The following is a 27894-nucleotide window of genomic DNA, read 5'->3' as shown; positions in this document are numbered from 1 at the left end:
TATTTATTATATTATTTTTATTATTCATAAATAGCCATTTTTTATTAAAAAAATATAAACAAGTTAAAAATATCACTTATAAATCTGGAGTATTGGCATAATCTTCTGTATCAGCTAAACTTTCTGATGGATTACTCTTTCGACGGCGCCAGCGCTGGCATCTTGGACATGGTATTTTCTCAGACATGCAAGATTTATGAAAGACTGCATTACAAATTGAGCACTGAAATTAAGAACATAAAATAAATTTAATGTTGTCTAAGAAGCAGCATGAGCCTTTTCTATTTAATAAAATAATAAAATGAAATGAGATTTAATGTTCTAATGAACATTAGGGGAAATTTGCCAAGGCAGCTGTACAGCATACACTTATTTCAATAACCAAGTGTTGGGGGATTTCTAAGGCACCGTCAATGGTATACACACAAGACCTCATTTTTTTTTTGTTCTATCCGGGGATCACATGGCTAAGTGGGTAAGACGCTAGCTCGCTAGCCTGGAGGTCGGGTGTTCGATCCCTGCATTGGCCGAGAAAGTTCATCCAGATTTTCCGGCGTGGTTCTCCCTTGTCAGTGATGCAGGACGGAGGGGCTGACAAGGAAAGCTGTCTAGTCGTTCGGATGGGACGAAAAACAGAGGTCCCGTGTACACATTGGCGTGCACGTAAAAGATCCCTTGGCAGTTGGAATTCGATATAAGAGTAGGCCGTAGTGCCGCTGTTCGGGCAAAATTTCCCTCATAGCACACTGTATGGCGTATGCCCGTCTTCATTAGCCCAGGTTAGGAGCAGAACAGTAGGACGTTAAACTCCATTTCATTTCATTTCATTTTTGTTCTATCCAAACGACTATGCACCATTGTTTCTTGCCAGACATTTAATTCTTCACCACTGACAAGAGGTAACCCACCTGGAAAATCCTGAGGAACTTTCTCAGACAAAACCCGGATCGGGCAACACTGGCTCCCATTTTCAACAGCACTCTTAATTTAGAGAGCTATGGGGCTTAAGGGTGGCTCAGTACAAACTAGGTCATATCATGAATAACAAATTGTACATCTTTATTTCAATAAATCAATTGTGTTAGGGGCCTTTAGCACATTGATCAGCAGTGAATATTCGCTAGGCTGCTACAATCACTGACAGGGATGACATCAGTGCAGGTTAATTAGCTCACAATATTAACATCTGCAAATTAAATTCTTAAACATTTTTTTTTAAAGTATTAGAAAAATAAATAAAGGTGTTTGAAGTATATCTGGATAATAAAATATTTCCTATTTAGTGTAAGTAGGTATATGAAATGAGTAAAAAGCACCATTCTGCCCGGATCAGTTTACGCTACGGTGTCTTATGCAAACAATGCATGCCCTGTCAAGCCAATGACCAACACTGTGTGATGTAGAAGGTATTTGAACTTATAAAAGTCAGTCATCTTACACAGAGCTAGAAGAAGCCTTTCGCAATATCTCTGTGGAACAGTTGGGTCTTTAGCAGTTGGAGCCAAGGAAAAAACTCAGAGAAAACCCACATGATTAGGCAGACAACCCTACTCATTGTCAGATACCGGTCTGGGATCAAAACCAAGCCACTTGGCCACTAACACTGTCCCTCCCCCATTCATAGTGAAACTTACCCTGTGCGTTGTAATCGTTTCAAAAGGATAAATAACCTTTTTACTGCTACATATTTCACATATAAAACCTTTCTGGCTACATAATAAACAGTCATACACATGCTTGGAAGCAAACTTATTGATTTCTTTCAAACTTTTAGCTAACTGGCCAGAATACACATGAAAAAAATCCTGTAAAAATATAAAAACACAAATATTGTGTGGGTTCTATTTACAATGATTATACATACAAGAACAATTATTTAAAAAAAAAATAAAAAAAACCTAATCTAAGGCCCTACAAAAAAATGTTCTGTTCCTCAGACAATCCTTGCTAAAAATCAGATTTGTTTTTTTTTGACTTTACGACTGGGCTAAACGACTTCTCAAAAACATCACATTGCCGGGAAACATTACATTAATCTCATGTTTTTTTATAAAAATGTATGATTATCCAGTATCATTTATGATTGACAATAACATTTATCAGAATTGTATACTTGATAACAGAATCTACAGTGTACATAACTTCTTGTTAAATGCAGTAAATAACCAGCCTGTTTTTATGTGTTGAAATAAACAGGCCATGTGACTCCTTTTAAGTGACCCCCAAGTAGCTGAGAAACAGAATATTTTTTCTTATAAGGCATTATCAATTAAAGGCTAATCTTTCCAATTTAAGAACAAAAAAACAAAATGAAAACAACACTAATGTTATAACATGTACTTCAGATAACAAACTAGATGTTTAAATAAAAACAAACCCCATGTTAGATACCATCTTGGCCTTGATGTTCATAGAAAAAAACATGTTTATACCTCGATAGATCTACACAGGCGGACCTCTGTTTTTCGTCCAATCGGAACGAATAGGCAACAAGTGGGAACTGGGTTGGAAAATCCTGAGATTCTTCTTGGCCCAAGCCAGGATTCAAACGAATGGAGAATCACAGTGGCTCCGTGAGGAGGACGCAGGCTCGCTAACCCAGAGGTCCTGTATTCGATCCCTGCATTGGCCGAGAAAGTTCATCAGGGTTTTCCGGCGTGGTTCCCCCTTGTCAGTGGTGTAGGATGGAAGGCCTGGCTAGGGTCAACCTATAGTCGTTCGGATGGGACAAAAAAAAAAGAGGTCCAGTGTACATATTAGCGTGCACGTAAAAGAACCTTGACAGTTGGATTTCGAAATAAGAGCAGGCCGGAGTGCCGCAGTCCAGGCAAAATTTCACTCATCGTACACTGCATGGCGTATGCCCGTCTTCATTAGCCGAGTCGGAGCAGAACAATAGGACGTCAATCCCCATTTCATTTTTCCTTCTGAATATCTTACCCCTAATGAATAAACATGAATGTTGTCATAAAGGAATTCTCTAGGCCACACTCTACGTCGTAATTCTTCAGCTACAGACTGTTTACATGTAAATAAATAGGTCTTCAGATAAAACAGCTGGATTCTCAATAACTACAAATATAATACAAAACTTATATCAAACAAAATAAACAAAAACATTCACCATGACTTATATACAGGGCTGGTGCCACAATTAGACCGTCAACTAGGATGCAAACCTTTGAGATGTGAAGTATTGGAGAAAAATAATCAATGACTGGGGTGTTACTTATTCTTGCAATTCAGATTTAAAACAAGTGTAATACTTTTAGTAGAATTTTTGCTCGAGAAATAACATATTCGCATAATATGTGATATGTACTTAAAATACTTAAATCAACTTAGGGTTTGAATGACATATTGTGATATAAAAACACTTGTAGAGCCATAACATAACTGGTTCTATGTCAACAACATGTTAACAGATATCTCATGAGAATATTCTTCAGTAAAATTCCATTCCACCATATAAGGGTGGGTTGTCGACATCATTGGGCTCAATTAACCAATCTCTATAATCATTTACATCATATTTGACCAATTGGATAATTGAATGTCCAAAACCAGTAGATACAAAATTAGGATACTGGTGAGAATTCGCCAGACTTCTATTAGGTTCCAGAGGGCTTACATCTGAGTTCCTAGACAGCCGCGAGGCTGGCTAGGGTAGAGAAATGGTTTTAGCTAGTATTGTTATCGATTATGCTTGTATACCTGTATTCAGCTATATATATATATAAAATATGTAGAAGCAAACTGTCGCATTGTTATTCCTGGTAAAACAGACGTCTTAAGAAACTGTAAGAAGTAAATACACAACGTGAAGCAGAAGTAAAGACAGCTAGAGACAAATTCTAGACGATCACAAGGCTACAGAAATATGTAGTAAGAAAAGGTGCATGGGCCGTACGTAAGATGTGGCGACCGGTTTTAGTACTGTGTCCGCTCTCCACGTCAGACAAAGGACCTATGGTGCTACATATTCTATTTGGTGCCGTAACGGAGTTTCGACCTTCCGGGTAAGAAGTCACTTTAGAAGACGAATACATATTTGAAGACGTTAAGAAGAAAACCTGTACAATCCAGCAACAGAAAAAGTCTGGTGGAAAAAAAATCTAGTAAAGATATTCAAAAAATTGGGTAAATACATTTTGTTTGGTAAATTAAATGTGTTAAATTTGTTTAAAGACCAAATAATATTAATTTAAAGTTAAAATCTTATTAGAATCTAAATATTTAAAATTTAACTGTATAGAGAATAAATTAGTCATTCATAAGTTTTGATTGATAGGTTTATTAAACAATATAATATCACTGGTTAGGTATGTATATTATCAGGTTAACATGACCTGTAGTAAATTTGAGTAATAAAATTAAAGTTAAAGAGAAAGTTTAGGGAGTAGGTTTTAAAAAAAAAATGTTTTGATATAACTAAGGAATAATAAGGAAACGGAATAGGGAATAAAGTAAGGAACTAATGTTGTCTCTGGATCGCAGTGAGAACGACGGCAGAGCTAAGGATGAAGTTTTTGAGTGATTAACTCTAGTTTCCTAGTTGGCCGTGGATTCTACTGTGATTCGTTAATTTGTGTTTTTTGTTGTTTCGTATACTATATAATTTTAAGGCCCTTAGTCCAGGCCTTAGAGTTGTTGTAATTTAACTTTTGATTAAAAAGTTAGGTTATGTTGAAAATCCCATATGGTTCATCTAGGGATGTTGGTTATAGTTTTCCTGGGAAAAACTAAAATTATTGGCACGTTAAATTGTGAGATTATCGCAAAGTCATTAATACGAGTTTAATAGGAGGTTAAAGTTAAGAATGCGACACTTTTTTTTAGAAAAGTGTAGGTATACGGTAGATTTTGTCCATATATAATTTTATGTAATTAAATTTTTGCTTTAGAAACGTAATATTAACGTTTAATATATACTGCTAATTGCTTTAAGCTGTCGACACAAGAGGATAGGAATGTGTAATTTGACATGAGGTCGAATTATAATAAACAGTAGGTTCTAACACTGTTAAATTTTACGTGATGCGTTAATATATAGGATATAATAAACTGTATGTGTATAGACTAATGTTCCTGTGGATGAAAGTGCACTCATTCACTTGGGACATGGTTATAAATTAAATGAAAATGGGGTTTTGCATCAAACTGTAGGATGGAATGGAGTGTCATTCATATACTGATCATATTTGATTGACAGTTCTATTCTAAATAACCTGTTAGGTAATACTAATGTGGAATAAGTAACCATGGGCTTGTTTCATGTGTTGGTGTATTTGTTTTAATTCACATACAAAATGGTAGATTTATATGATTAGTTCAAAAAGGTCACAATACTGACGGTGAAATATAAAATAACAATGTAGGAATTCTAAAACAGAAACGGAAATTATAAAACATAAACGTAATTATAAAATTGTCCATTACTGATCGAGTTAGGTCAAGAGGTCAAAGTTAGTTTCAAGATTTATAATTAAAGGGACACATCAAAGTTTATTAATACTTAAATAAAGTTAATTTTAATTAAGAGTAAGATTTACAAATAATTTTTCGAAATAATAATGTTAGATTAATATGAAAATAAAGTTTTAAAAATAAAGATTTAGGAATAGTTAGTTCTTGGTCTGATGGCAATGACATGTTTGATTGACGGATAAAATTGTACAAACCAATCATACTTAGAAGAAAAAAAAAAGAAAGTTTCAACTTGACACTATGGTAGCTGAAACAGACCAATACAAATCCAAGAAGAAGAAATGGTTTACCAGTTTACCAAATTGACATTTCCTGAGACAGAATTTAAAGTGAAACCTGAACTTTATAAATATTATGTGATGTGTTATAGTGTTTTGAAATTAGGACACTTGAAGATTTAAAAAAGACAATTTGTGTTTTCTGTGTTTAGGCTTAGTGGATATTCATAGGATTTTACAGTGATGAACTTTTTGGAGAACTTTTGCATGCAACTTTTGATTTTTGATTATGTGTGTTTGTGTTTTCACAGTTTTGTTATATAGTATAGTATCATTGATATTTGCCTGTTGCATGAATAATTATAGGGTTTAGCACATAGATGTTTTAAGAGTCTCTTACCTGTTCATTTAGCATAAATCTTGCAAGTGGGGGAGGTGATATATGTTGATTTTCTAGATTTCTGCTACATTTATGAATAGTTATATAATTCTACAGATGTTGGTATGGTTATTATAAAGGATTCGAGGGATCTTTTACCCAATACCGAGCAAAAAGTCTTAAAGAAAGGGACGAATGTAATACTTTTAGTAGAATTTTTGCTCGAGAAATAACATATTCGCATAATATGTGATATGTACTTAAAATACTTAAATCAACTTAGGGTTTGAATGACATATTGTGATATAAAAACACTTGTAGAGCCATAACATAACTGGTTCTATGTCAGCAACATGTTAACAGATATCTCATGAGAATATTCTTCAGTAAAATTCCATTCCACCATATAAGGGTGGGTTGTCGACGTCATTGGGCTCAATTAACCAATCTCTATAATTATTTACATCATATTTGACCAATTGGATAATTGAATGTCCAAAACCAGTAGATACAAAATTAGGATACCGGTGAGAATTCGCCAGACTTCTATTAGGTTCCAGAGGGCTTACATCTGAGATCCTAGACAGCCGCGAGGCTGGCTAGGGTAGAGAAATGGTTTTAGCTAGTATTGTTATCGATTATGCTTGTATACCTGTATTCAGCTATATATATATAAAATATGTAGAAGCAAACTGTCGCATTGTTATTCCTGGTAAAACAGACGTCTTAAGAAACTGTAAGAAGTAAATACACAACGTAAAGCAGAACTAAAGACAGCTAGAGACAAATTCTAGACGATCACAAGGCTACAGAAATATGTAGTAAGAAAAGATGCATGGGTCGTACGTAAGATGTGGCGACCGGTTTTAGTACTGTGTCCGCTCTCCACGTCAGACAAAGGACCTATGGTGCTACACAAGTTTCACTTTTTGTGCTTTTAATTTTTATCTGCTAAGCAGCTATGGCCTGGATAGAAGTCAACATGGTCAAGGGAGCAATAACTCCATTTAAGAATTCAAATAGCTTCGAAGGTGACAGGGGCATTAATGTGGAAATCACAATTTTTAGTTGACAGGCCAAACAATCCAAGCTAATTTGGAAAAAAACAAACCTAAAACTTTGACCTGTATGCTTCAAGCATATACACAATTTTTTTTTTATAAAAAAGTGAGTACTTTTGTTGTTGCTTTATTACAGAAAATAAATCTTTACCTTAACTTCTTGCATTTCTGGTACATGATCATATAGTTTAGGATTTATAACTGATACATCTAACAAAGCTTCTTCTTCATGTTCCATTAAAAACTTGTAATTAGCTTTACAAACTACAATTTACATAGTATAATATGATATACTACAATATACATAGTATAATATGATATACTACGATATACATAGTATAATATGCAAATACTACAATATACATAGTATAATATGATATACTACAATATACAGAGTATAATATGATATACTACAATATACAGAGTATAATATGCAAATACTACAATATACATAGTATAATATGTTAAAACTACAATATACAGTATAATATGTTAATACTACAATATACATAGTATAATATGATATACTACAATATACAGAGTATAATATGCAAATACTACAATATACATAGTATAATATGCAAATACTACAATATACATAGTATAATATGATAATACATATACTACAATATGCATAGTATAATATAATATACTCTTCAAAAGAAAGTAGGAGATATTGAAATGCAAATACCTATGCAGGTTGTGATATGATAAATAGTCATGGACACTTGACATGCTTTGAGAGTATGTTCACAGATAAAGAACTTATCACCCCAACAGAACTGCACTTGCGACACGCAATAGAGCCATACATGTGGGAGGGGTTCATTGTCAAATTTGACACTACAAGAAAGGGTTGATGAAAACTGCCGCGTGCTGGTTTATCCTCTCCATGTTTGCTTTCCTATTGGTTCTTGCATAAGATCTACTGTTTAGCATATCTTTGCTTTAGTGTGTTATGTTTAATTTGATCAGGAGGCTTGTTCATCAACCTCAACGTCAACCGACAACACTGCAAGAATTGGCAGTGGCACTGCAAGAGAAGTGGGTCAGACTGCCCCAAAACGTGATTGGACGCTTGATTAGGAGCATGCCAAGACGAATTGCTGAATGTCTGAGGATTGGTGGAGCAATTACTCATTATTATGACAAAAAACAAAAAGGTCCATTTACACTTTTGACAGTGTATCTCTTTGCGAGTGAAATGGGGCTGTCAGATAAGCTGCCCATATGAACTGTTTATGTTCATGTGTAGGCAATTGGCCTGTTATTAACATACACTGGTTACCTCTAATAAAAACAGCAGTGCATTTCCACAGTTTTGTATTGTTTCTGAAGATCCCCTACTTTTTTTGAAGAGTATATAATAATACAACAATATACAGAGTATAATATGATAATACTACAATATACATAGTATAATATAATAAAACTACAATATACATAGTATAATATAATAATACTACAATATACATATCACAATATACATAGAATAATATAATAGTACAATATACATAGTATAATACATGTATGTAAATAGTACAATATATATAGTAAAATACATTAATACTACAATATACATAGTATAATATGTAAATACTATGAAATTTTTAAGCTGTATGACTTCAATGGTGTCCTTTCTTTACCTCTTTTCCAAACTATTGTGCAGTACTTAATCTTAAAGGGCAAAATATGTAGTTTCTGCGATACACTTACCTTGTTGTTTTCTAAAGTCCCAATTATGAACAATTGAAGCTGGAATATAAAATTCTTCATTTTCATGGCATTCAAAACAATAATATCCACCATCAAATGTACAAACTCGAGGTTTACCATAAACTGTAAATATAAATATAACACAAATTTTATTGTAGAAAGCAAAACATTAATTACTTGGTATTAACTCTTTTAAAGGGTCGATGCCTCATATTATGCATTTTCGCTTAAATATCAAATTTGTCACAGCTTATTCCATGCTAAATATGTACTCAGATTAATTATTTAACATTTGATTAAAGATACATTATGGGAGATTAGATAAAGAGCTGGCAGTTCTCACTATAATAGTTAAAAACTAGATAATGTAAAGGGAATATGCTAAAAAATTTATTCAAATTGTTTCACTCTGAATCCAGATATTATTGTCTAAATTTGAGGCCTAGTCTCGATCATCATTACTAAAGTCGGTACGACAAAAAATATAGTCTCGATTATCCAATTTTGGATTAAATCATGAATGAAAGTAGAGCAACAAATGGTATTCTAATCCAGTAAACATCGCAGGCTAGCTTTGACATCGAGAGTTGATAAGTTAATTAATGTCTAGTTAATAATTTAGATAACATTTCAGGCCTAATGTATGTTCAACTTTATATTTCTCATCAGTAAATGGTTACTTATCGTACAAGTAATTAATTTTTTAAATTTCCACCATTAATTTAGTTTAGGAGCATTAAAAAATTCTGATCCATTGTGCCTTGCATCTTTAAATTATGAACAAATCTGGAAGATACACCCCACCCTTGCTTTATATTTTAGAATATTGAATACATACATAATCCAACTGGTCGTTTACAACCATTACACTGATAATTTTGAGCATCTAGTCCCTTTTCTAAAGCAATCTCTGTCATTTGTTGTTTCTTAGTGGAAATTATCTGAAAATAGAGTTCTGTCATTAAAAAATCTCTAAGATATCAAAAATATAATTGAATTATTGATCTAATGGATATCTTTAATTCTTTTTTAAAATCATTGCTGTAAAATATGCGTACAAGTACAATCCATTCTGTAAAATTTATCACAGTAAAATCCATTCTATAAGCTTAAAATTCTTTAAATTCTAATAATCATATTTCTTTATATAAACATATTATCAAAATATTCACCGAATAAAATCCATTCTGTAAGGAATATGTGTGTTAAATGTAAACTATCACTACACAGTTTTATAGTACAGGGCTGTGTTTTACAATACATGACTGTGTTTTACAGTACATGACTGAGTTTTAGAGTACATGATTGTGTTTTACAGTACATGATTGTGTCTTACAGTACACGATTCTGTTTTGCAGTACATGGTTGTCTCTTACAGTGTATGACTGTGTCTTACAGTACATAATTGTGTCTTACAGTACATGATTGTGTTTTACAATATATGGTTGTCTCTTACAGTGTATGACTGTGTCTTACAGTACATAATTGTGTCTTACAGTACATGATTGTGTCTTACGGTAAATGATTGTGTTTTACAAAACATGATTATATTTTACAGTATGTTCTACAATACATGATTACATTTTACAATACATGATTACATTTTACAATACATGAATATGCATGAAATGCAAATGATGTCATCTTAATGTTACAAAAACAAACAAAATAAAGATGAAGTAAATATATATTTTAAGCAATAAAACATTTAAACTGACAAAAGATATCACATCAAATTCAGGCAGAAATAGGAAAAATAACAAAGTTCTTATCATAGGGAAAACTAATAATCTGAAACAATTTTATAAAGACAAAAAGTAAATATAAGAAAAGTAGAAGTTTTCATGCCGAGATGATTTTAAAATATCTAATAATACAAATGATAAGCATACATGGATGTTTGAAAGTAGAGTGTGACCATTTTCTGTGAAAACCGATATATCTCCAAATAAATCATGTGCTAAAACAGATGTGCTCTGAGAAAGACGTAATACCAGTCCCTAACATGAATTTAACTGATTTTTGTTACAGTCAGTCTTTGAAATGTCATTGAAATCCCTCAATATATTTTATCCTGCTTTCCAACAAAGTCTTATTACATATTATGTACATTGGTATTATATGTTAAAACTTATAAGTTTTATACTTAGCTTTTAAACGAAAGTGCCTACGTCCAAAACGGAATTTACACTTATTTGAAAGTGAAAACATCACCCCTACAAGACCAAATAATGTTGGGAGGGCTGCACAATTTTATTTAAATTCAGTGTTGAGATCTGTCAAATAATGTACTATTGCACAAATAAGGAAAGATATTAGCCACAAATAATAACAACCCAGTGCCAATTTGTCCCCACCCACTCGCATTTGTCCCCACCCACTCACATTTGTCGCAACTCACTCACATTTGTCCCCACCCACTCACATTTGTCCCCACCCACTCACATTTGTCCCCACCCACTCTTGACCTTATGCCCTTATATCTTGATGTCTAAAAATAAAAAAAAAACCACTTAAAACAAAATTAGAAGCAATTAGTGTAATAAAAGCCAACAAAAAGAGTATTAATTTTCACTACACCACAGGCCATTTTTACTTTAAATACTGAAAATAAAATGTGCAAGAAACTGAAAGTGGCGTTAATATTTATACACTGTAGGGCCATTCTGTCTACTCGATGTATCATTGGTCATTTTGAGCCTAACACATGGTATATCTTTATTTTAAGTGGAAGCGAGGTAGCAACAGGGCATAGTGAAAACTCATCATATATAAGTGTGGTATCGAAACATGACTATTTGAATTGATAATAGATTGGATAATATAAAGTGTGCATATTGTTAGATTACTCTGACGTCCCCACCACAGAAGTCCCCACCACAGGAGTCGTATGAAAACTTGAAATTAATTTTAATTGTAAGTGGTATCACAATTTAAAAATATCTGACAAGAACCTGAACTGACATGAAATGACCCCACAATCATACTATATTTAGTATGTAAACATTTGGCATTTAATTCAAAAAGTCTTATTGATCACTGTGCACATGAAGCTTAGGCCAACCGCCATTAAAATAAGTTGCTATATATAGGCTATAAATATACTAGAAATATTAGTGAAAGCTGCACCACACCACAAAAGTTAATACAACCAAATGTGATCCATTCTCTGTATAAAGAAGACTTACAGCATCTTCTTCACGAGATAAATAAGAATCAGGAACTATTTCATAGTCATCAAGTCCACTGTCACTCAGCTGAAAATCCATCAACAATGTATTGTATAGCATGATAAAATCCTTGACTCCATGATCGTTTTTCAGTTACCATAGCAACAAAATATTTGAATTTGGGTAGAGTCTATTTTTAAGATGATTAGGGAGGTTGTAAATTGCTCCCCAGAATTGTATGGATAAAGGTGATTCAAATCCAGTGGCACAGTATTATGGTGTGTTGTGTCTAGGGTAAGCCACAATAGGCATATTTCAATACGGGTTTCGCAAAAAAACAAAACAATTTAACTGTTTCATTTGATGCTTCTGTTTACCATTTGTCCCCCACAACCCACTTCATATGCCACTGTTCTAATTCATTGCAAAATGGCTCAAGCCATACGGTTTTGTGGTCTAAGGGAAGATAATATGATGATAAGAACATTATGACAGAGTTACCTCCCTTACATCATTGCCTGTACTGGAAGTTGGTTTTGGTGGAGGTGTTGTTTCTCTTGTATCTAGATTCTGTAAAACTTCATCCATGGAAGCTGAAGTAACCACACTAGAAGGTGTATAATTTTGTAACAATGTACCAAAACTTTCAGCTAAAAATGAAAACAAATTTGTTCTGAGTGTAAAAACAAATATTATCCTTCCAGTTAGTTCCTTTAGGAACTGTCTCTGATCAAACGATGTTCGTTGACAGTTTCTACTAAGTTCAAGTAGAATTTAGCGATCAAATAATCATGTGGTCTGCACATGTTCGTGTCTTGAATGGCTGATCAGTTCAAACCTATTTTGTGTATGTTTTTAATCGCAAAATTCTGCTTGGAATTAGAGTTGAATTATTATAAATGTGTGTCAGCTGTGGCAAGAAATGATTCCTTTGGCAAACAAAGAAGAATCAAGGTGAATAATAGTCGGTAAGAATTAAAAAATAGCCTTTGAACAGAGGTGGGGATGAGCGATATTTTCATATTGCACCTATATAGAAAGTGATAGGAACTGTCAGCAGACATCGTCCGATCAGAGACAGTTCCTAAAGGAACTACCTTCCAGTATATACCTAAATTTAACATGTGATTTATTCTATATTTCTTTACTGTCAGTGAATGATAGCTGTTATTTCTTTCTATTTTTAAAATCAAACTTTGTCATGTACATTTCAAGTCGATATCCATAAAGACTTTTCAAGTAGTTCCCAACATAAAAAAACCCCCACCAAATTTCAAATGAAGACTACATGATAGTAAAATAATCTTCATAATTTTTAAAAATGGTGAACTGATAAACCAAGATTACTGGTTGGCAGTTAGACCAAGGTGATACTTGAATGAAATGTTCTGAAATTTAGATCTCCAAATCCTAAGAATAATGGATCTCATGCTAAGAAAACATCTCAACAAACCATTACAGCTGAAACATGTTTGTTAAGTTTATATTAATGACATCACAGTACCTCAGTTATCAGGACTGACGAATATGTGACAACACTGAATAGCATGTCACTTGATTACAATTCCGTCAAGTTTGGAAGTTTCCGGACTAACAGTCAAACATCCCCAATACAAACCAAAAGGTAAACAATAACGAAATGATTTGAAATGAAACGGGGTTTAATATCCTACTATTCTGCTCTGACTGGATTAATGAAGACGGGCATACGCCATACAGTGTAGTATGAGGGAAATTTTGTATGGGCAGTGGGACTATGGCCTATTCTTATATTGAATTCCAATTGCCAAGGGATCTTTAAAATTTTACGTGCATGCCAATGTGAACACAGGGCCTCGGTTAATCATCCCATCCGAACGACTAGACACGTCGGAAAATCTCAATGAACTTTCTCGGCCAATGCAGGGATCGAACACCCAACCTTCAGGTTAGCGAACCAGCGTCTTACCCACTTAGCCACCGTGGCTCTGTAAACAATAACAATTAGATTATACTTACATTTATTTCTTTGTGGTATTTCCTGACTGGTACTTGAAGCTCTGGCTCTTGGTAGGTCGGTTACATGATCCATATTTTCTTCATCAAAAGGTGAAGACCAACTATTTACATGGCTTAGGTTATTACCAAAACTTCTTGGACTATTGCAAATATTGACGCCATTTTCCGATTTATTGTTTGTTTGTTTTGGTGATGATTTATGTTTATTTATTTCCTCTCTCGCTAAAGCAATGGAAGACTCGCTATCAACTTCCACGGTGTCTACTGTCTCCACAACAGCCGTTGATAAAGTGGGAGCAATGGGTGCACTCTTCTCTCTTGGAGAACAATTAAGACTTTCAAAGGGAGGTAATTCGTCTTGCTTACTGTGCCGTCTGGTGTGTTTAGTTGACTTGTGTGGCGAATGATTTCCATGGCTATTATGAGGGGATAACTCTTCTGGCTTATTCGGTGGCTTATGTTTTGTTTGCTTGTGCCCTGAATGACTGTAGCTAATATCTGATTCAATTGGACAGTTAAGGATTTCTGCTTCAATCTGAGCTAGTTTGGCTGTATCTAATGAATCAACTGTTTTGTTAGGTTGAGTATCACGAGGACAATCAACTAACTCTCCCTTGAGTTTCTGTTCTTTAATTAATGCTTTAGAATCTACTGGCAATTCATGTGGCTTATTTTTGTTCAGAGAGGTTTTATATTTTTCATCGTGGAAATTCTTTTGTTCAGATGTTTGTGCCGCCTCCTCTAAATATAAATCTTGATCTACAAAGAAACCATCTCTTGGCGATGGATTTTGTTGTTCCGCGTGATCAGGATCAGGACAAGAAATTTGACTGGAACCTGAGCAATCGGAAGGACTGTAAAAATTTCCAATCAGTTTTTTTATATCTTCAACATCTTGTCTTGTAAAGCCAGAATTAGAAAATGGTGTATTAGGTGGAACTTTAGGTACCGCAGAACTTGAAGCATTATCTGATTCAGCACCATCCTTAGATTTGGATCTAGAGCTACGAGCTAGAATAGGACTCTCTTCTGATTTGGATCTTTGACGACTTGTTGACATAGGTGGTTTCGAATCTGAAACTAATATCATATTTTTCTTACCATACCAGTCATTTATTAAAGGAGAATTCCACCTGCAGTAGGTTTTTTAAAAAAAAATATAACCCTCCCCACACCGGATCGTAATAGAGAGAGAGAAATGGGGTTTTACATCCACTCGACAAAAACTAGGTCATTTCGGGACTAAGATATGGTTCAATTATATTTCAATAATTCATTTGCGCCTAGGGGTCTTTAGCAGTGGGAGGAAACCAGAGGACCCGGAGAAAACCCATAAGGTTGGACAGGCGACCCTACTCCTTGTTACGTACAACCGGGGAATCGAAACCACGCCAGTTGACTCAATGACAGACGTTCTCCCGGATTGTAATAGTTTGTGCAATTGTGATTTTACTGAGCAACAGTCTGATCCCTAGTAGAATAAGAATTATAATAAGCAATGTATCTAGAATAGAACCATGTTTTAATATTTAATTTCCTGTTTGAACAGACAAGCAAAAAAATATCAGACAAAAAATGAACTGAAAGATATGTTACCAGTAGGTGATACATCTACTATAGCAGAAGGTGTACTGGTAGGTTCAAGTATACCAGATAGAGTTAGAGGCGTGGTTGTCCAGTTATTTAATACACTGGAGTTGAAAGACAATTTAAAGTTTAATTCAATTAAACCTGAAACAGAGAACATACAGAATATAAAAGACCGAATGGAATGAGATTTAAAGGAGGTAAATCGCTAATATTTGGGACCTAGAAATTGATACAAATGGGTCACAATGCATATAATAATGTAAAATGAATGTATATAAACTGATTTACATTCAATCATTTCCGTTTTTACTGTCATGTTCGGCTAAATATAGGCAAGAAGTCTCAATTCAAACGGCAATCTCTAGCATCTGGTTATTCCAGTCTACACGATAGTATTTATTGCACATGGCATCACCGTTTGACATAACTTATGGAATATTCCTAGCCTCGTTCTTCGAGTCCCTTATTACAAATGGTGCTGAAATGCACTCTGGTACACAAGCCAGCACCATCTAGGTAAAATCTTTTGATGGGACTATTTTTTTTAATTCAAGTGATAATTTGATTTTGATTTGTTAAATATTCAATTTAAGTATATTTTAGTATGGGATAAGCCATGACAATTTAGATATTGGACGAAAATTGACATTTGGGATCTCCAACTATAAGTATAGATTTTTCAATGAGTAATTTGAAGTACGATTTGTATACTTTCGACGCACACTGGCTAACTTACCTTTCATATAAGAAATTAATATACCAGGTTGTTCGATATCTCGTAAATAACTCACTTGATGATAATAATATCTGTAAATATCAATACACATGGTTATAACACTTGATGATAATAATATCTGTAAATATACAACTGGCGGTAGTTTTTACTTTGATGTCCATAGCAGTTATATCTCATAACAACCTGTCATGACATCATCATAGGTTGATATATTCGTTCATATCAACCGCTGATGACGTCATGACAGGTTGATATTTCATATCAACCGCTAATGACGTCATCTCAGGTCAATATATTCGGCTCATATCAACCGCTGATGACGTAGATGATCGAAATAATACAAAAAAACACAGAAATAAATTTTTATTCTTTTGACAATTAAAATTTGTTATGGTACAGTTTCTAACATTCAGGACCGAAAAAGACGGCGTACTTATTGACATACATGTATTTAGATCGGTTATCCATGTCTAAGACATCTTTCAGAATTTTCTTTTCGTCCACATTGCGATTATTTCTCCACACACTACAAGACTTGAAAGTATTTATCGCCCAAGAGTTCCTTTGTAAAATATTTTTGGGTACAGTCCACTTAAAACAGTCGGTCAAATCCTTCTCTGAACATACTGAAAACCTTCAATCATGGTTCACTGTCAGAATTCTTGGAAAAGAATGCCTTTTGGTTCAAATTTTCTGCAGGCTTTGGATAGATCCTCGTCAGGGGTATTGTCTACAGGCTGACGAAGAAAGTGTGTCCAGTAAAGGGCACAGGCAGAAACATTGCTATCTGGGCAAAATTGAAAGGCTGAGGAGACAAAAGAAAAGGCTACCGAAAGAACTTAAATTTGTGATTATTTCTGGACTAAATCTTTTTGCCTTTGGCTCGTTACCTGATTTTTTTAAAATCTAAAATGGATAATGGAAAACAGCTGGTCAATTCCGAACTAAAACCTGAAGTCAAAATAAGAAACTACTTACTCTAAGGTTTTTTTATCAGCTGTCATGGACTCTAAATAACTCTCCATTAATCCATCGTTTAATCCTAATCGTATCCATGCCTATAAAATAGTTCAAAATCTAAAAATGAATATATTGAAAATTAAAATCAAATTACTTAATTATGAGCGAAGTTATAGCTGTTTGAAGATGTAACGTAAACCTTCGTTATTATAGCACTTGACATCAGAGATTAAGTCTCGATTATCCTAATCTGATTAAAACAGATCCTATTTCGTTCCCTTTTTTATAGTACAATTGGTCAGACCTTTATGTAGTGTAGGCCATCGAAAGTATAAAAAAGAACGAAATGAAATATAGATTTGTATTTTAATCAGATTGCAATTATCCATCTTATCGTCAAATTTTTAATCTTGTGGGTGTTCTAATCCATTTAAAACTCATTCAAATTACTTTATCCTATGCGAAGTTATGAATGTTTAAAGATGTACCATACATGTACATGCAGATCGTTTATTATTATACATGTAGCAACAGAAATTGACATCAGAGACTAAGTCTTGATTATCCATATTATCGTCAAATTGTTAAATCTTGCAGGTGTTCTAATCCATTTAAATCTCGACCATCCGATGATCTAGAGAGTTGATTATAGTATAGACGTGTCATGTGAATAAATGTCTAAATAATAATTTATATAACATATGAAGCCAGAAAAAAGACATGCAATAGACAGATTTAGCTCTTACATAATGCATTTGTAACTATAAAATTAAAACAAAGACTTTTGTTGTCTTTTTTGTGTTAATTATTAAGCAAAAGACAAGATACAAAATAAAACCAACCCTACCCTGCATAGTCCTATTTCCGTTGTTATCTGACCCAGATGTTTTAACTGGGAGATCACATCCTTGTGCGTAAATCCAGCAGCATAATTCCAGAAGTTCTGAAAGGAAATAGAAATTATTCTCCGTTTTATTTGAACCGAAATGAAATGGAGCTTAACGTGCAATTCATTGTTTACCACCTGTTGGATATTTTATATAAGTAAATCAATATACATACCTACTATTTATTGTTTACCATTTAAACACAACTTATATACACATACATACATACATCAATAAACTTTGTTTAATTTAATAGAACAACACCAGGCTGGGAAATAATGAATTTAGTTGCATAACAAAATCTAAGTCAATTTTTTTTTCATGAAACTCTAAAATTAAAAATACATTAACCTGAAAATATTTATCGGGTGGTTATTTCCAATACAAGTATGGCAAATTTGGTTTATATGGAAAGTATACACACCCAATCTTACTATAAAAATACTGGATTACCCGAAAAACACTTGGTAAAAATGTCAAGGTATCACTAACTGGCAATCCGACTGTTGTCTGCCAGCTTATTGTGCGCTAGCTTGACTGAGGGAGCGGTTGTTATTTCTTGATCAAATAGTTAGGCGGTTTTGGGCACGTTGAGGGGTGTCAATGTACAATTAAACCGCAGAAAAAGAAGTTGACAGAAAATAATTTAGAATCAAATAATAAAAAATAAATTCTGAAAAATGGACCCTCCTTCAATGAAGTGAGGTGACAGACATGGCATCTAAAAACAGTTTATTTATAGCTTGAGGTATCTCCCAAGCAAATACAAAGTTTTGAGAGGGATTTGAAGCAAATTTTTGGTAGATTAATTAGTTTTAATAAGTTTTTAGTCCAAATATATCATCAAATCACACAGTATGTGGGAAAGTATCTTTAATAAATCAGAGAATCATCTTATCAAAAAAGACACAACTAATATATACTAGGTGGATGTCGGTACAGTTTCATATAGTTTCATACTGAAGAAATTGAGATATGCTCCACGATAAAAACTGTGTACCAACAACAATGCCAATTTGTTCATAAAAACACAAAGTTTACAAAGTTTCATAAAGATATCTTGACCGGGTTATGAGATATTATCAGTAAAATAATCAGAGTGGAAGGACAAGCACAGCCCATTTAAAAAAAACAAACCCCCTAACTGGTACATGTATATTTTGTTCTCTAAGATGATCACTTGCAGTATTCTGTCATATGACAGGGAGAAATTAAATGTATGTCACAATGACAAAGCCACTTCTAAATTTACAAACAATGACATTATTATACTTACTGCATTCACTTGATTCACATGATCATGGTTAAAGTTTACATAACTAGCAATCTGAAATAATAATATATTCAATTGTTGTGCACATAAAAGAACCCTTGACAGCTGGATTATAAAATAAAAGTAGGCTGTATCGCCATCCCAGACAAAATTTCCATCATAGCACACAGTATGGCATATGCCCCATACCCCATTTCATTTCATTTCTCAACTTGGTACATTGGAGTGAAAAATCCAGTGCAAAAACTGTAAAGACTTCAGGAACTGGCATAAAAGAATGCATAAAAAAGATAGGTTGCCATGCAATGAAAAAACACCTACATCAGCTAAGTTGCCTGAGCAGTATACAAAGGTTGTATATATTCATTCTTTTCTAAGAAATGAGAGCATTTACAACACTGATCAAGAGAAACAATCCATGAAGTAATTATTAGAAAAAATCAAAATTTTATTAATTTCTTGTTCATCCTAATGTTATGATATATTATAAACCAGCGGCTGCCAGGCAGGATACGCCCACATTTTCGAGAGATGGATAGAGAACAAGCTAACAAGAAAGTGATTTTTCCTACAATCAAGGGCCATAATTCAGGAAATTACAATTCGATATGCGCAAATATCGAAAGGAACTGAACAAACGGCAGCCATTTTGTCTGTCAATTTTGGGCCGATTTTAACGAAATTCGAACTCAGTCATCCTTAGGGTGTAACGGTGATATAATAGAATTCAGGAAGTTACGGTCCGATATGCATGAATATCGAAAGGAACCGAGATCTTTGGGTTATAAACTTACGTTTCAAGTTTCAACAAAATCGGATAAAAATTGTGACCCCTATAGGGTCCACAACCTTGATATACCATATTCTTACGCTATTTGGGAACGAACGGCGGACATTTTGTCTGTCAATTTTGGGCCGATTTTCACAAAATTCGAACTCAGTCATCCTTAGGGTGTAACGGTGACATAATAGAATGTTTTTTTAAATCGGATAAAAATTATGACTTCTATAGGGTCCACAAGCTAAAAACGTGATTTTTCGTACAATCAGGGACCATAATTCAGGAAGTTACGGACCGATACGCACGAATATCGAAAGGAACCGAGATCTTTGGGTTATAAACTTACATTTCAAGTTTCAACAAAATCGGATAAAAATTGTGACCCCTATAGGGTCCACAACCTTGATATACCATATTCTTACGCTATTTGGGAACGAACGGCGGCCATTTTGTCTGTCAATTTTGGGCCGATTTTCACGAAATTCGAACTCAGTCATCCTTAGGGTGTAACGGTAATATAATAGAACGTTTTTTTAAATCGGATAAAAATTATGACTTCTATAGGGTCCACAAGCTAAAAACGTGATTTTTCGTACAATCAGGGGCCATAATTCAGGAAGTTACTGTCCGATATGCGCGAATATCGAAAGGAACTGAGATCTTTGGGTTATAAACTTACATTTCAAGTTTCAACAAAATCGGATCAAAATTGTGACCTCTATAGGGTCCACAAGTTAAAAACGTGATTTTTCGTACAAACAGGGGCCATAATCCATGAAGTTTCGATCCGATACATGCCAATATCGAAAGCAGCCGAGATCTTTTGGGGATACACCTATATTTCAAGTTTCGTCGAAATCGGATAAGAATTGTGACCTGTAGAGAGTCCACAAACAATTGTGGACGGACGGACGTCCGGACGGACAGGGGCGACAGCATAATACGTCCACATGAAAATGTGGGCGTATAAAAAACATGCACCGGTAATCAAATGATAACTTTAGCTGGTTGGAAAAAATCAGGATTCCTCATCTCATGAACTTAAGCACAATGTATAGCCTCTAAAGCATCCCCATAATTTTTCAAAATGATCAAGGGTAATAACTACAACTCTTAAAATAACTATCGGAAATCACTAAAAATCATCTCGTACATTAACAATGCGGATAAATTTCTCAAGTCAATTGGATAATAACATTAGCCTCAAGCGCATTCACAAGATTTTTCAACTTGATCAAGGGTCATAACTCTGACATTAATTATATGATATTGTATAAAATCAATAGGTTTCTTTAATTACATAAGGTTAAATTAGTTTCTGTTCATTAAAGCGAGAAAATATCTTACCTTAGCCGTAACTGAATCTTTCAGCCCATGAAGAAATACTGCTTCTAATACATTACAAAGATGGTTAGCTGCATCATTACTATAAATAAACAACCACAATATTTAATAACATTGAAAAGTTATTTATGAAATATTTATTGTTTTATAGATATGTGCAGGGCTGGATCCAGAGCCCTGCTCAACTATATAAAAAAATTATTGTAAAACAACACTTTTTTGTGAAAAGTGTCACGGTTGTGTGCTTTATCCTTTATCATCAGATGGTGGGATGGGATGAGCATTCAAAGCGCAAGATAATAATATAGACATATGTGATAACATAACAATGCTTCGCATCAATGAAACTGAATCACAATGTGATCCTATTAATTCATAATAAAAATTGACGTCAAACTGGGCGTTCGATTTATTTCTTTAAAAAGCTCAGCGTGAGTGTGTATGTATGTAAATTGGAGAGTGGAATCATACATTGTCAGCTGTCAAATTTCCTTAACAGGAACCTGGCAACCCCTTCCCCCCACCCCACTCCCTGCAAAAGTTCCTGGATCCATCCCTGATGTTTACTGATAATCTTATTATTTCAAGCTATTTTATCATAATTCTTTTAATTCTATCCTATCACCACCACCATTACCCTAGCTTTTGGTGTATGGGTTACCAGGAAATCAATAAGCACACTTAACACATCTGTTAAGTATTTAAATACTGTAGTTACATTTACTATATTTAATATAGAAAATTAAGAATGTTTGGTTTTCCCCTGGTCAGTGGTACAGGAACAGTGACTAGTCATTCGGATAGGGTAAAAAAAGGTCCAGTGTACATGATGGCGTGCAAGTAATAGAACCTGTAACAGTTGGAATTTGATGGGGAGTAAGCATTTCCTTCATAGCACATTGCATAGCATTTGGCTGTCTTCATTAGTAGGATGTTACTTGCCCCGCCCCCCCCCCCCACCCATTTCATTTCGTTATGTTTTACCTGATTTATCTAGTTATAACATTTCAAAAAGTCTTTAACAATGAAAAAAAAAAACCAGGCCAATGAATAAAAGTCTGCAAATAAAATCCAAATATATAACTAAGGCCAAAACAATTTACTTTTTGGTTCTTTGAGGTCCTCATAATGCATTTGAAGTAAGATCAACCAAATAATTTTTGTTTTTAAATTATTTTAACATGTTTCCTGAAGTTCTTTAAATTGAAATTGGTGACCTAAGTCTAAGTCATTAGGAAAAGAGTTGCACAAACAGGAAAACTGTGTATGGTAATTAAATTGTTTCAATTGAATTGTAAATACAAAGGTCATAATTCTGTGGAATACAATTACTTTTTATTACTGAACCACATTTTAATTAGGATTCCCTTAATCTAAATCAAATAATGATGATATAAAGACTAGGGAAGCCTAGTCAAAACCTCACTCAGTATATAAACAGTAATTATAAATTTGTGATTTGTGTGTAGATGTGCAATTACGTGTAACATATTATATCTGAATGCACAGTTCTAATTATTTGTAACATATGGTGTACTAGGTTATTGGCACTATATGTCTAGACAAATCATGTGTCTTTTATAATACAGATCTCATTATATTTATAATGCTTACCAGTGTTAATGAGGTCACAGACCAAAAAAAGACTGCATATCAATTTAAATGAAGTATTTAAAGATACATTATGGGAGATTTTTATAGAGAATTGGCTATTCTTGCTATAACAGTTCAAAAGTAGATGATGAAAGAAGAATATATTGAAAATTTCAGTCAAATTACTTTATTCTGAACATAGTTATCATCGTTGTAATATTTGACTAGAAATGGTAGTGAAATGTGCCTTCACCTTGGCCGATCGTTTGATTGACAGGTGTTAACTCCACCTACATATCTCGATTATCAAGTAAAGTTTTCAATGGCATGCGGAAACGCTCTACAGCGGCCTCGCTAAGTACACTCTATCATTTAGCCTCGATCTAACTGACGTATTCTCATCAGGATGCGTCATATTGGAATTAATTAATAAGTGAAATCCTATTTAAATCCGAGCTGTAGCCGAGCCATCCGTGGGTCTACAGAGTTGATTTTGGGCTTGATGTTTAAATAAAGATCTAATTTATAATTTCTATAACATCTGAAGCCTAAATTAAGACTTACAATAATCAGATTTTGCTCTTGCATAATGTATGTTTAATTGTTTTATTGATATGAGTACACAGTGCGTTGAAAGCGTGCAAGAGAGAGAGAGAGAAATGGGTTTAACATCCACTTGACACAAACTAGGTAATTTTGAGACTAACATACTGTTCTAAATCTTAATTCAATAATTAACTAGCACATAGGGGTCTTTAGCAGTGGGAGAACCTGGAGAAAACACATACACAGTTGAACATGCGACCATACTCCTTGTCACCCTTTGATATAAAGCAAATGCATTAGACCAATCGCCCGACCCCCATCCCAAGGCAATCCCTATTTGATATAAAAATAGAATAAAGATTTTAAAACATAAAACAGTGTTACTGCGACAGTGTGAACCCTGTTAAATCCATTTAAACATACATTATGCAAGAGCTAAATCTGCCTATTGCAGGTTTTTCTTTATGCCTGAAATGTTATATAAACTATTAATTGGACATTTATTAACAAAACAAGATCATAATCGACTCTTGATGGCATCGGATACTCAAGATTTTAACTAGATTAAAACGGTTCGCCATTTAAAAATGGGAAAGCAAGGCTAAGTCCCGATTACACCAGTGCCCTGGTTACCACTGTGCTGAGAATGAAGTAATTTGAATGAAATTTTCAATATTTTCTTTTTTCATCATCTATTTTTGAATTATTATAGCAAGAATGACCAACTCTTTATTAAACTCTTAAAGATGGGTTCCCGCGTACAAACTTGGTGATTTAATGGTATATATGGACCAAAAACATATTCAAACTAATTAATTTGTCATAATTATGCTTCAAATCCTTCTCAAACATTGTAATTGCGAAGGAATGCCCTGCTACTAAAATTCAACCAAACCAGGTCATGTTTACGTCACGTCTTGGGAGTCAGAGGAGAATTCATTGCATACATAAGACGATGTTGTCTTTAATCGCTTACTATTTATTACAAATATCGAATCCTAATTAAATTCTTGGATTATCCACTACCTTTTTCCGTCATTTTATCTCAGAAAGCATTGTACGTCTAACTCTTCATAAAGTTTATCAACTTGTACATCAAGCGCTCAATGTTCGCTTGTGACCTTTGACATCCCACGCGCAGGAGTTCCTAATCGTCGGGCTGTTGATTAGGGGAACCCTTACATTTTTGTCCTGTATACGCTCCATGAATGTTTTTCGGGGAATCCAGTATTTTTCTAGTAAGATTGGATATCTCTACTTTCCATATATACCAAAATTGCCATACTTTTATTGGAAATAACCAGCCGATAAATACTTTTCTGGGAACCCATCTTTAACTAATGTATCTTTAATTATACATCGTCAAAAGCATCACTTACCTGTATACTGGTTCATCATCGTTCAAGTATCTTACCTGTATACTGGTTCATCATCGTTCAAGTATTTCTGTTGTAAATTCTTTAACGAAACAGAGAATTCTTTAGTTAAAAACTTCTTGATTTTTTTTTCTCTTAAAAGCTCAGCTTGTGTAAGGACTGTAAATAAAGAAGGGAAGTTTGAACATTGGGTCATCATCCATCAAATCAATTCGAGTTGACTGAATATATTATAAAATTTGTAATGGTGACTGAACTACCGAAAGTGAGAAAAAAATTCTTAAAATGTTTTATATGGTCAACTCAGATTTAAATATAGAATTACGGTAACCGTGAAACAATCTGATTAAAATACAGATATATATTTCGTTTTGTTTCTTTATATGTACTTTCGATGGCCTCTACTACGGTACATAAGATCTGACCAGTTGTAGTGGGAGGTCACGTCAGAGGTAAAACGAGCGGCTTTTGACCCTATGACGTGAGTCAATTGATTAACCAATCATCGTTGATGTTTCTAGTGGGTTACCCACAGTTGTGCAACTCAGGCCAAAAATTTGCTGCAATCCCTCACATCATCCAGAACGCGGATTATATAACAACTCTTCCATATCCTAGTGTAGTAAAAACAAGTAAAACGAAATTTTGAACTATAAAAAACGAAACGAAATAGGATCTGTGTTTTAATCAGATTGACTGTGAAAATGGAACTTTTCTAGAACCAAGCTAATCAGTTATATGAGTTTATATGCATGGTCAATGGATATGATAAAAGTATGGATTAGGAGTCTTAATATTCTCTTGCAACTTGTCATAGTTTTAACCTGTAGCCTAACATACTGGAATCTAGGGATATAATATGTCTGCTTAGAGAAAAAAGTATTTGATATGAGTAGGTCTAACAATATTTATCAGTTTCAACTTCTCCATGTTTCGCATGAAGCACTACCCGGTGCCAGGCATTAGTTGACATGTGGACAGGTTAAATAGGTCAGGCTTTACTTTTGGTCAGACTGGTATGATAGGATAACAATAGTTATGGTGTTGTTACCTCCCTTTAAATTGGTACAGTCTGTTGTCCTACTAACTGGGAGGTTCACTATAACCGTGAAGATGATAGTGATGAGATAGTATAAGACCACACAGGAGTGGTGGAAGAACGATGCCAAAAATAAATCAAGCGCCGTAGGGGTGAAAAATTTTCATATAATATGTAATTATAAGCTTTTAATTTTTTCGTGACTGGGCCTAAATTTCCTGGCATTTAATTGAGTTCATAATTGATTGGAGCAAATTCTTGTGAACCACAGGATAAGAAATGTGACAGAATCTCAAGGCCTGCATTTTAATTCTGTCTGTTTTGTGAGAGTTGACAGAACATTTTGGTACTGTCTACCACCCCACGACCCACTCACTAGTGCTACTGATGATGATGATGATGATGATGATGATGATTTTGCCCTTTATAACAGAAGTTATAACCGTGAATATGATAGTGATGAGAGAGTATGAGACCACATATCAGGTGAGGAAGAATGATAATATAATTAATTGAGCGGCGCAGGCGTGAAAAAATTTCAGACAGAGCTTTTAGCATAGTACTAATAGTAGGTGCAAAAATATATCAGAAAAATATTTCAGATATTATATAATACGTAATTTTGGAGAGAGAGAGAGAGAAATGGGGTTTAACGTCCACTCGACACAAACTAGGTCATTTCGGGACTAACATATGGTTTTAATTTTATTTCAATAATTCGCTTGCACGTAGGGGCTTTTAGCAGTGGGAGGAAACCGGAGGACCCAGAGAAAACCCACGAGGTTGGACAGGCGACCCTACTCCTTGTCATGTACAACCGGACGTAATTTTGGACTGGGACACATACAGCTTCTATAATTAATTGGCAACATGGTACGGTATATAGACAATAGGGTTATCATTTCTAGGTTAATAACAGCTGACATATGGACCAGTTCACCATACTTTCATTAATCAGTGGGGTCCCTCATCCGAAGTAAGTTAACACTAACTTTAAGGAGTGGGTGGGGGTACTAGTACGGTTACTACGATACAGATCACATTATTAACTGCAGGGTGGGAGTATGAGCATCAACTTTACTTTGAGTCACAGATACCAGGCCTGGTTTGAATTTCGTGAAGTTGAAGATTGTGCCCATGGTGAAATAAATAAGCCAATAGACTAGTGAACGAGTGACGAAGTAAGAGATCAATATCATATTCATATTTCTTTTCTGTGAATGTAGGCCTAAGTAATATCAAGAAAGTTATGATTTCATGAATTTTGTATTTGGCCAGGTGCAGACGCTTAGTTATTGAAAGTAATTTTAAATCCTACCCTTTTTCTTCTTCAAAAAGCTCATCTGTACTTCACCTTTAAAATTTCAAAAGTAAACAAATAAGAAACAATACCAAAACAATTTATATCGGTCAGACAAGAGGATCATCTGCTCTAGAAAATCATAACAATCGCCAGAGGGCGAAACGTATTTCCGGAAAGGATCCACGTATGGTCAAAGGGGGACAACTCTAATTTAGATTTCCCCCGGAGAATCTCTACCCACTGGGTCAATTCAAGCCTTAATAATAATAATAATAATAATAATAAGTTCTTTATTTTCAAAAGGGTGAAAAATTAGACTTTGCAGCCTGTTTACAATTCTGCCCTTAAATGACAATAGACAAAACAAACATACACATATGTTATACATACAAGGAAACTGAATAATGAAAATCTATTCTTTTCATTCCAAATAACAT

General features: G+C 34.1%; 1 protein-coding gene across 3 annotated transcripts; it reads right to left on the bottom strand.

Annotated features, from left to right (window-relative positions):
• Positions 1-27614, bottom strand: LOC126826800 (run domain Beclin-1-interacting and cysteine-rich domain-containing protein). 3 transcript variants are annotated; one of them, XM_050555885.2, is made up of 17 exons: positions 27473-27614; positions 25154-25274; positions 21604-21682; positions 19479-19529; positions 18163-18258; positions 17334-17413; positions 16356-16426; positions 15626-15760; positions 14030-15109; positions 12533-12681; positions 12050-12118; positions 9700-9802; positions 8862-8984; positions 7297-7409; positions 2941-3072; positions 1635-1805; positions 1-223 (listed from the first exon to the last, which is right to left on the bottom strand). In XM_050555885.2, exons 1-17 carry the CDS (start codon positions 27495-27497, stop codon positions 77-79), a joined length of 2745 nt encoding a protein of 914 aa, XP_050411842.1. In that variant the 5' UTR covers positions 27498-27614; the 3' UTR covers positions 1-76. The 3 variants fall into 3 exon arrangements, with proteins under 3 accessions (XP_050411842.1, XP_050411843.1, XP_050411844.1); XM_050555886.2 differs by having other exon boundaries at positions 12542-12681; XM_050555887.2 differs by lacking the exon at positions 12050-12118 and having other exon boundaries at positions 12542-12681.
• Between the last annotated feature and the right edge of the window lie 280 nt (positions 27615-27894).

Source organism: Patella vulgata, chromosome 7 (genome assembly GCF_932274485.2).
Source record: "Patella vulgata chromosome 7, xgPatVulg1.2, whole genome shotgun sequence".
In the NCBI taxonomy this organism is placed as follows: Eukaryota; Metazoa; Mollusca; class Gastropoda; family Patellidae; genus Patella; species Patella vulgata.
The sequence above is the reverse complement of the archived record's forward strand: the minus strand, read 5'-3'. Positions and strand labels throughout refer to the sequence as shown.

Excerpts from the sequence above, each read along its gene's own strand:
- LOC126826800 (XM_050555885.2), bottom strand. The coding sequence starts at position 27,497 with ATGAGCTTTTTGAAGAAGAAAAAGG. Across the intron at positions 21,683-25,153 it reads GATGATGAACCAGTATACAG|TAATGATGCAGCTAACCATC; the intron begins GTAAGATACTTG and ends GTTTATTTATAG. Across the intron at positions 12,119-12,532 it reads CAGGCAATGATGTAAGGGAG|CTGAGTGACAGTGGACTTGA; the intron begins GTAACTCTGTCA and ends ATGGATTTTCAG.